This window comes from Cibotium barometz, chromosome 17, assembly GCF_041138505.1.
Source record: "Cibotium barometz isolate CiBa-2024 chromosome 17, ASM4113850v1, whole genome shotgun sequence".
NCBI lineage: Eukaryota > Viridiplantae > Streptophyta > Polypodiopsida > Cyatheales > Cibotiaceae > Cibotium > Cibotium barometz.
The window spans coordinates 42,565,311-42,575,903 of NC_141062.1; the positions used below are offsets into that span (position 1 = coordinate 42,565,311).

General features: G+C 40.7%; 1 protein-coding gene and 1 long non-coding RNA gene across 2 annotated transcripts; both read right to left on the reverse strand.

The window, feature by feature from the left end:
* Positions 1-3,988: 3,988 nt before the first annotated feature.
* Positions 3,989-5,250, reverse strand: LOC147630025 (uncharacterized). Its single transcript, XR_015267776.1, has 2 exons — positions 5,131-5,250; positions 3,989-4,097 (listed from the first exon to the last, which is right to left on the reverse strand). It is a non-coding gene; the product is annotated as an uncharacterized LOC147630025 (long non-coding RNA).
* Positions 5,251-5,619: 369 nt separating this feature from the next.
* Positions 5,620-10,304, reverse strand: LOC147630026 (putative aldo-keto reductase 4). The gene is made up of 7 exons (XM_086811608.1): positions 10,143-10,304; positions 9,542-9,709; positions 9,089-9,289; positions 7,103-7,275; positions 6,834-6,933; positions 6,579-6,729; positions 5,620-5,975 (listed from the first exon to the last, which is right to left on the reverse strand). Exons 1-7 carry the CDS (start codon positions 10,185-10,187, stop codon positions 5,794-5,796), a joined length of 1,020 nt encoding a protein of 339 aa, XP_086667734.1. The 5' UTR covers positions 10,188-10,304; the 3' UTR covers positions 5,620-5,793.
* Positions 10,305-10,593: the final 289 nt, after the last annotated feature.

A 10,593-nucleotide genomic window follows, 5' to 3' on the forward strand; every position in this document is an offset into this window, starting at 1 on the left:
TTTTTCTTTTTTTACCTATGCAAATGGTAAAAGAGAGAGAGAGAGAGAGAGAGAGAGAGAGAGAGAGAGAGAGAGAGAGATGGTGAAAATGGGAGGTGATTTCACGTTTTTTATTTCGGTACTTTTTATTCGATCGAATGGCTTTCGATCTAATATCTTTCAATCGAATCAAATGTTTTTTTAAAAAAATATTATTCGTGAATTATACATTTATTCACATATATCCTCGTATTTTTCGATAAAATATCATTATACAAGACGTATAATGCAACTTAGCTCATGGTTAGGTTTTGATGGTTCTCAAGTAGTTAAAATGGTGGCTACATTAGTTCAATGGTGTGCTAGACTAATGCTTATCAATTGCAAAAGCATGTATGCACTGAAGTTAACTAATAGAGATATGCACGACACATTGGACTTTTGAAAAACAACTTACCACACTTACTAATGTTTTACCCAAGGCACTTACTAATGAATGCTTTGCCAAGACAGTGAATGGAGCAGTGATGAGCGACCTGTAGATGGCTAGTCAAGTCCTCCAAGCTCGATCCTGAGCTTCCGCCATCTCTCTAAGGTCCTGAGCTTCTCAACCTCATCGGCCACCACCATCATCACTGGTGCTCTTCCAATACTCACCGTCCTCATCTCCGCCATTTCATGGTTGTCCGTCGTCGTCATCATCGCTCCTTGACCTCAGCCTACCTCGCTGGCCTCGCCGTCATCAGCCGTCCCTCATCTCCACTGATTTCACCACCTTTAGTTCCCTTAGACTTCTCCGATCGCCAAGTCTATCAACGACGGCGTGCACTCACAACATGCACATGGCCACCCTGGTCTAGGCTACTCATGGCTTGCACATCTTCCTCCCTTTCCCAAGGTGAGAGCCCAGATCTTTCTTGAGCTCTATCTTCCCCTCCCTTTCCCAAGCTCGAGAGGGAACATCCTTGTTGAGCACAATCTCCCCTTCCCCAATAAACTCTAGCTCTTGCTTGTAAAATAGATATCATGACAATGTGGATATCCAGGTAACCATGGGAAGAGGTTGTAACCTATTTAATCATAGAGTGTGTTTTGTCAAAGGAGGTCTCAACCCCTAGAGCCGATAACAGCATATGGGTAGGTTACATCTCCTCTGAGAACTAAAAGAAAGATATTATGTGTATTGGATAAGCTTATGAATATATGTTGTTGGCGCGTATCTTGTTTGTGTTACTATGAGTTGTTAGAGTAGTGTTAGGTGAGTGAGAGAGTGTGGCCAACCTAAAGAGTTATGCATGTTGGGTAGGATACATCTCCTCTATGAATTAAAAAGAAAGATAGTCTATGTATTGCATAATCTTATGAAGAAGACATATATTATTGGCTCCTATCTTGTATGTGTTACTATGAGTTGCTAGAGTAGTGTGGTGTGAGTGAAAGAGTATGACCAACTTGAAGGGTCATGCAACACAAGATAGTCGTGCAAACTGGATGGTGTTAAACAAAAGGCTTTCGCATCTAGCTAGTAAATGAGACTAGTCCTTGGCATGTATACTTCCCATAGACAACCCCATCTCCCTCTTCCTCTCTTCCTCCTCTTGATAGCTATGAAAGAACCGAGACTGACGGAGTCATCTACATATAAAAGCATTAGACCAAAAAATGACCAAAAATATTAGATTGACAAGATCAAATCATGTTGGCCAATATTGCTTTGACAAAATAAACAATGCCTCATAATCAATATACTACATTAGCGAGGACCAAAATTGAAACTTATAAAAAGATTGATTACTTCTATAATAATTAGCACACATGTGGATATACTCCTATAAATACATTGATACATACATTTCATGCCTCTTGCCATGATAAATTCTTGCTTTGCTACCTATTAAAACAAAGGAGTATTAAAATTTAGATGCCAGCAAGGTAGATACCTCCTGTTTTTGAGAGGCTTGAAGACTACCACTAGGCTATAGCCCAAGAGGCACAAAAATGCTAGTTTCCTCAATCATTTCTTGCATTAAACTTCTAGTTGGGGTTAGGCTGGACTGATGGATCCGTAAAATGAGACTCAACTCTGTTATAGTACGATAGGTGAAGTAAATCCTGGATAGTAATTGTTCTATGAAAAAAGAATCAATGGCTATGCCTCTCGATGGGGAAAAAAGCGTTGGTTTCTATGATCCAAGTGCAAGTTTCTTCCTTGATCTGACCAAGAGACTCGCAGGTTTGGTCGGATCAGTTTGGTCAGTAATGACCGTGACTACGTTAGAGTAAAAATATCCTGGAGGAATCGCCCATGCTTTCTGGGCGAGGGAAGTTTTTTCCAGGTTCGGTTTTGGAAGAACCAAGGGATTAGTCTCTTGTTCGGATATCCGTGGGCGAGGCCCCGAGTGAGAGACCCTCCCTCGTGTAAGAAGTGCTACTTCTGCTATATTTAGTGTCACTAGGTTTCAAGTAATAGAATACAATGGATGTTTTCAATGAGCATGACATGGTTTGATGGATGCTTTGATGATACTGATGTGGTTTGATGAATGGGTCCAATAATCTAGTGGCCACATCCACAAGCTTGTTGGAGATTACTAATATTCCATGTTGTTGTGACACAAGCATGTAAAGCACAATTGCCATGGACATTTTGTATATGTGTTCACATTGTAAGGCCAATCTCTCATAGGCATGTAAAGCACCACAATGGCCATGTCCATTTTGTACATGTGTTCACACTCCAAGGTCAATCTCCCACAAGCCTAGTTAACTTGGCTAAACCCATTTACAACATCCTTATTACAACTAAAATCTCTTGTTCTTACAAATTTTATGGCCACGTTTTTTGGAAAAAACTCTAAATACAATTAGAAAGCTTCATGGCCTAGTTACACAATTGCTTGGCCTATGTGGAATTCTCACCCCCACACATTCAAGTTTTGTAAGGGGAAGACTAAATGAGCTTTGTTAAACCATTTGATGCAAGGATTTTGTTGCAGTTTCTTCTTGCCCCCACTGCTACATGCATAATGGGGCTTCATTGAACGAAGCATACTTGGGGATTCCTATAGAAGAATAAGACAATTACTTCACTTGAATTCTGATATGCATTATTTCAACTTGTCAGTTGAATAGACAACCGCATAAATCCACACATGTTGTGAAAATTGTCTTTTAAGTTAAAGAATTGGCCTTAGTATTGCTATTGAGTTTGCCCTTGCTTCTTGGCTACAACCTCCAAATCACAGATGTGCTTGAAATTGCTCATACTTGTATCTAGATCTCTCTTATATAGATACTTGGACCCTTGGCATACACCTCAACATGTAGAGAGCAAGCGATAGTTGTTCACATGCCTTGCACTAATGAATGTCAAGTAATGAAAGCAAGCATGGAAATAGCCTAAATTGCCATCTATAAAGGGGTGCATGCCCATACATCAAAGGTGCCCATGGACCACACATAATCAAATTGATAGGTGCCTAGGCTCTCTGCAACCAATCTAAATCACTAACATACCATGTTAAAGCGGACTTTTTCCATGTAGAAGCTCCATACTTTTGGCATTGAAAGCCCCCGACTAGAAGTAACAATTATATATATGTATATATGTATATATGTATATATATATATATATATATATATATGTATATATGAATCCAAGAACATGTCCAAATTCACCTTATAAGAAAGTGTGATTTATAACCTCATGGTAGTCATCCACAAGATAATAAACCATCAACTCCATCATGCATAGTTTGGACTAAATACTATGACATTCCCACTAATGTCATCAATGCCCAACAGTGTGTAGAACTTGGTATCAATATATGCTCCCACACACACCTCTCCCACGCACACACAACATACATTCATACAAAGGTCTGTGTACTGAGTTTTTGTTGGAGCTCCGGAGATACACAAGACAGACTCAGCCATAATGAAGTCTAGCACCAAGGATAATAACAAATAGAAAGAATTATTACAACAAAAAGGTAGTTGGTAGAATATATGCACCACTAAAGATAGAAAGAATTAACACAATATCAACGGGCTACAACTTGGACAAAAACATCACAATGTGAAACTTGCATGTCCACTAATACAGCATAAAAATATACCTATTTGAATCATAGGGCTTATGCATAGGCCTTATGCATAGGGCTTATGCATAGTGTAGATGAACTAATGAACTAATGTTTTGATTTATTATGATAATTTTTTGTAGGTCTATTCAAGTGAACAACCACCAAGGATTCCGGCCACGCAATAGTTCATACGGATTCAGCCACTAGTAGAGGTAAGCCCTCTTATTCTCTTTGTGTTATTACACCCTTGGGTGCTGGGGATTAGATTTAGGTCAAGAGCCTATAGGCCTTATGCATACCCTATGCATAGGCTATGCATAGCCCTATGCAAGCCCTTAGGCAGCATAGGCCTTATGCATAGGCTATGCACGGCGTATGCATAGGGTACGCATAGCGTATGCATGGGGTATGCATACACTATGCATGGCTATGCATTGGCTACGCATAGGCTATGATGCGGAGGTGGTTATAGTGGAGGGGGAGCCCTCGATCTTCTCACTATACTTCTCTTGTAAAAGAGGAGGTGCCTTTGGCTTTAGTAGTGGTGGGGATCGTGTGGAAAATCCTCAGAAGCTATCATCCGACGCCGAAAGGGGCACAGGTCGTAACAATGTCACCTTATAAGAACGTGCAATTTATAACCTCATGGTAGTCATCCACAAGATAATAAACCATCAACTCCATCATGCATAGTTTGGACTAGATACTATGACATCCCCACTAATGTCATCAGTGCCCAATGGTGGATGTAGAACTTGGTACTTGGTATCAATATATGGTCCCACACACACCCCCCACGCACACACAGCATACATTCATACAAAGGTCTGTGTACTAAGTTTCTGTCAGAGCTCTGGAGATACACAAGGCAGACTCAGCCATAATGAAGCCTAGCACCAAGGATAATAACAAATAGAAAGAATTATTACAACAAAAAGGTAGTTGATAGGGCATATACACCACTAAAGATACAAAAAATTAACACAATATCAATTGGCTGCAACTTGGACGAAAACTTTACAATGTGAAATTTGCATGTGTCCACTAACACTGCATAAAAATATACTTAGATGAATCCAAGAACATGCCCAAATTCACCTTATAAGAAAGTGCAATTTATAACCTCATTGTAGTCATCCACAAGACAATAAACCATCGACTCCATCATGCATAGTTTGGACTAGATACTATGACATCCCCACTAACGTCATCAGTGCCCAACTGTGGGTGTAGAACTTGGTATCAATATATGCTCACGCGCGCACACACACAGCATACATTCATACAAAGGTTTGTGTATTGATTTTTTGTCATAGCTCCGGAGATACACAAGGTAGACTCAGCCATAATGAAGCCTAGCACCAAGGATCATAACAAATAGAAAGAATTATTACAACAAAAAGCTAGTTGATAGGGCATATGCACCACTAAAGATAGAAAGAATTAACACAATATCAATTGGCTGCAACTTTGACGAAAACTTCACAATGTGAAATTTGCATGTCCACTAATACAACATAAAAAATACCTAGATAAATCCAGGAACATGCCCAAATTCACCTTATAAGAAAGTGCAATTTATAAACTCATAACCATCAATCCATCATGCATAGTTTGGACTAGACGCTATGACATCCCCACTAACGTCATCAATGCCCAACAGTGGGTGTAGAACTTGTATCAATATATGCTAAGTAAATGTGAAGTCTTCTCACCCTTTATCCATCCCTCATGCATCATTAGGTAGTGGAGGTGTGTCTGCAAACTTGTAGGTGGAGTCCATCTGGGCATATCGCAGACCTGCCACTTCATCTATAGGCACAGCTGCACATATTTCTTCCAAATCTGCCTTCGAAAGCTTGACATTGATTGAACCCAGGTTCTCATCAAAGTTCTTGATCTTGGTGGTTCCTGTATAAAGAAAGAGGTCATAAGTCCTAGTACCAATTATCAACTTCTGATAATGTTGACATAATATTAGAGGATCATTTAAGAGTGCAAAACTGGGTACACAAAATCCAGCCCAAGAGGGCTCAAAGATTGCCCACCCGAGCCTTGTGGGTGTTCTTCATCGCTTTATGTGTAACCAACTTCTTGGAAAGTTGAAACTGTGAACCTTTCATCACTTCTAGTGCCAGGGTGAAAAGTCTTGTTAGGGTCACTTATCTGATCATTCTTATGCAAATATCTAATCGATTTAACCATAATGCAATCATTGAACACATCAAGGGTATAAATAGCTTGAAATATCTATTGTCTAACCACACTCGAATAGGGGCTTTCAAGGTGTAATCAGACTGAAATTAGGGCCACTTAAGAACATAGTTAGTCCACAATATATTGCTAAGGATTTCTTAGTAGTGTGATTAGAAGAGTAAAGGGAATGCAGGTTCAAAATGTGCTCGCTAAACTCAGTGGATGCCATAAAATATAATAATTAATCTCTCTCAAACAAAAAGCAAAGGGAACAGTCAGTGGTGTGTATAGAGTGTGATTAGGGTCTTTTACACTTGCCTGGGATAGGTACAATATCCTCGCCTTGATGCAAGACCCATGCTAGGGCTAGTTGTCCAGGTGTACACCCATGCTTCTTTGCAAGGTCTGCAATTCTTTCATAGAAAACCTTGTTCTTCTCCAGATTCTCCCCTTGAAATCGCGGCCGGGTCTTCAAATTTGAACACAAACATGCCCCAAAAAAGGGTCAGTTTTTGCAATCCTCGGAGGCTATTAGCAGTAAAGCACCATTACATGTAAAGGGCTTGCACTTACAAGCCGGCTATCCCTTTCTCCCAGGTTCTCGAGGATGGCCTTCCCTGAGAAGAAACCTCTTCCAAGGGGACTATACACCACAACTCCAATACCCAATTCTCTGCAATCACCCTAACATTTTATTAGAAAGATAGTTTGATGTACATTAACGGCTTGGAAAGTCATAAGTAAGAAGTTGAATAGAGCAATCACAGCCCTTTAGTTAATACCATTACCAGGCATACTCCTGAAACAAACTAACAAGCCTTAAGCAAATGTTTATTACACACCTGCATAATGGGATGATGTCTTCTTCGACATCTCGTGTCCACAACGACCATTCAATCTGAACCGCAGTGATTGGATGAACAGCATGCGCTCTTCTTATGGTACCTACGCTAGCCTCAGAGAGACCTATATACTTGATTTTGCCTTCCTCGACCAGTTTCTTCAACTCTCCCATCTGTATCAAAAATCCCACACAAACATGCACTTGAGGTTCAAAATAAAAGCCTCTCCAATTTCCTACACCCCCCATCTCCCCCCACTCACACGCAAGCAAGCAAACACAGACATATCTGGGTATGTATATGTCTAATATGTCTCTGTATTTGTTAGCTCTGTGTCATTGTGTAAGTGTATATTTATGCATGTCTATTATGCCTGTGTATTTGCCGTGTCTGTACCAGTGTGTATCTATCTATGTGTACATGTGTATATTTATGCATGTCCATTATGCCTGTGTATTTGTCGTGTATCAATGTGTATCTATATATGTGTAGTATCTCTCTGTGATGTGTGGTGACTGTGTATTTGTATGTCACCATGTGCATGTATGCCACTATGTATGTGTTTACTGTGTCTACATTTGTGTCTATATGTGTATGTGCCATGTATCATGTGTCAAGTGTCCAGTGTGTGCGTGCGTGTATGTGTCTGTCTATGTCTATGTCTATGTCTACCATGCCCATGCACAGGCTACCATGCCCATGCACAGGCTACATCCGTGCCCATGGAGCATATGAGAGACCACTCACATCTGACTTTAAGCCTTTTGCAATGCAGAGGTAATGGCAGATGCTTTATAATATAAGTTGGAAAAATTAATCAAACAAGCAAAATTCTAGAAGTTTTGTTAAGCCACTGAGACAACTAGGGAAGTTCAACGATGGCATTACATCCATAGTTGTGTAAATTTTATAAGAAAGATAGATTACAATTAGAGAGACTTAATATGAAGGAGGAGTCTTTGGGAGAGTGTGCAGAGACCAGATTACCCTCAACATCGATTCCGCCATCCCTCCGGACTAGCACGCCCCTCTTCACGATCCAAAACCCCAACCCCCCTCAGTGGCTCGGAGAGCCTTCACTCGCCTCTAGCAGTCCTTGGTTCAGATGGGGGTCCAGTGCTCATCTTTTCAATTGGTCCTCAGGGCCAACTGACCCTTTCCCCCGCAAAGGATTTTAAAGGTGCTCATCAGAGGTCAGTGGCACATCAACCCAGACCCGACCAAGGTGGCCCTCGACAATTCTTGGCGGCTTTGGCTCTGGGAGAACCGACTCCTCCCCGAGCAGCAGCCTCGCGGTTGGCACTTGGTTGGCTATCCGAGGTAGGTCGGCACATCGTGTGCAGTGCAATCACCCCCTGGAGTCGCAAAAACAGTACTGCCTTTGGGAATTCCCCAAAGTGCAACAGGTATGGCAGGGGATTCTTCGGCTCTAGACAACCAGGAGGTCCTCACCAAGTATCATTGCATGGGAAGCTGTTGCCTGGGTTATTGTGACAGGTCCCATCCTCCAGTACAAGGAGGCAATAGGAGGACAGGCTCTCCAACTTTCACATTGCAGGATTCTGATCTGTCATCTAAGACCTGGTCTCCAAGCACGTGTCAGAGGTGGGAAATCTTCATCAACGTTGCTTATGGCATATATATGGCGGGCATGTTGCAACGAGGGCATCGAGGGCATCCTCACATCCCCACCCACTGAGCCCATCAGCACTATATGGACTGATATCATTCACACCCTCCGCAGACAACGGGGGAAGCTCCACAGAGGTTCAGTTTGCATGCGCAAGCAGGGAGGGGCGTTCTTACACACATGGTGCCAGGGACCCTTTTTTTCTGATCAGGATGGCGAGATCATTTGGCACTACAGGCCGCCTGTTTGGCTCTCTCTCTCCCCCTCCCCACCCCCACCACCATCACTACTACAATCATCATCATCATCATCATTATCATTACTATTATGATTATTTCAAAATGTCCAGAAATTACCGTTTTCTCTATGGGGACATTTATGTCAACTCGGTGCTGAAAATAGAGATCTATGTAGTCCACATCCAGCCTCTTTAAGCTCGCCTCGCACGCTTCACGCACGTACTCTGGATGGCCCTTGATCGCCCACTTCCCATCCTCAACCGTATTTGCAAATTTTGTGGAGATTTGAATTTTTTCACGCGGGTATTTCTTGATAGCCTGCCCCCCCCCCAAAAAAAACAAAAAACAAAAACAAAAAACAAAAACAAAAAAATCGTAGCATCTTTTCAACAAATTCCTTGAAACAAATTAATTGGGTAAATTTAGCTAAATTTAAACCGAATCAATGTCAGGAAAATATATATAATTTCTTTTTACATTTTCTTAAGACAAATCAATTGGGTAAATTTAGCTAAATCGAACAGATTTGATGAGATGAACGACAGGAAAATAAGAATAATTTATTTTTACCTTTCCAACTAAAACTTCATTTGTGAAAGGGCCATAAGAATCTGCAGTGTCGAGGAATGTGACCCCCATTTCAATGGCATGGTGTAAGAGAGCAATCCCTTCTTCTTCTGGCACTGGCTTGCCATACATTGCAGAAAGCCCCATGCACCCCAGCCCAAGAGCTGGAACCTTTCAAACCCCCCCAAAAAAAAAAAAAAACAGGAAAACCCACTAAATAAATAAACCCCAATAATTTCCAATTAATACATTTCATTCTCTCTTTTTTGGGGCAAAATTTTCATCAGTCTCTTAATTATCACTACAAAATCAAACTAGAAAACCACAACCCAATAATTTTCATTATTTACTTCATCAAATTCTTTCTAAAAAGAAACCAAAATCCAAGGGCGAAAATGCAAGAGTCTTCATTCCATCGCTTTTTTTTTTTTTAAGCCTTCTCATTTCAAAAATAAACCAAAATCAAATGAGAAAATGCACAAATCTCGTTTCAATTTTCATTACTTAGAAAGTTAACCAAAATCAACTGAGTATTAATTTCAAGAAAGATCGGCAGCTAATTAATTGGCTTAAAACATTGATAAGATACTAGTCGTGAGCGGACCTGCAATCCCTGTGAGCCAAGGGTTCGAGTAGGGAGAGAAGCCATTTTTCAAAACAGTGAGAGAAGGGGGCTGGGGAGGAGACTGTGTGTGTGTGTGTGTGTGTGTGTGTGTGCGTGCGAGAGAGAGAGTGCACTATAGTATATCAGATGCTCTCCCATGCTTTTCACGCATGCTACATGTTATTCATCACTTATTCTCCTTTACACATGCCCTTCACCTATTGATATTTTTTTTTGTGAGTGTATATTCACTCTTTCATATTAGTTAATTTTTTTTGGCGGTGCTTTAATTTTTGGGGTGAAAATTAAAGATGGAGTAAGGCCATAAAGTTCAGGAAAAAAATAGAACCTTAGATGTATATGACTAAGGCCATAAATTTGGAAAAAGGAGAACCTTCAGTGTACATGGCAACGGTCCCAAACTTTACGGAGAAAAAAAAAGTTACATTTT

What these genes read in the sequence shown, in the direction of transcription:
- LOC147630026 (XM_086811608.1), bottom strand. Translation starts at nt 10,187, where the DNA reads ATGGCTTCTCTCCCTACTCGAACCCTTGGCTCACAGGGATTGCAG. An exon ending in TTGGCTCACAGGGATTGCAG is followed by an intron (nt 9,710 to 10,142) that starts GTCCGCTCACGA and finishes GGGGTTTGAAAG; the next exon opens with GTTCCAGCTCTTGGGCTGGG. An exon ending in GACATCATCCCATTATGCAG is followed by an intron (nt 6,934 to 7,102) that starts GTGTGTAATAAA and finishes GGGTGATTGCAG; the next exon opens with AGAATTGGGTATTGGAGTTG.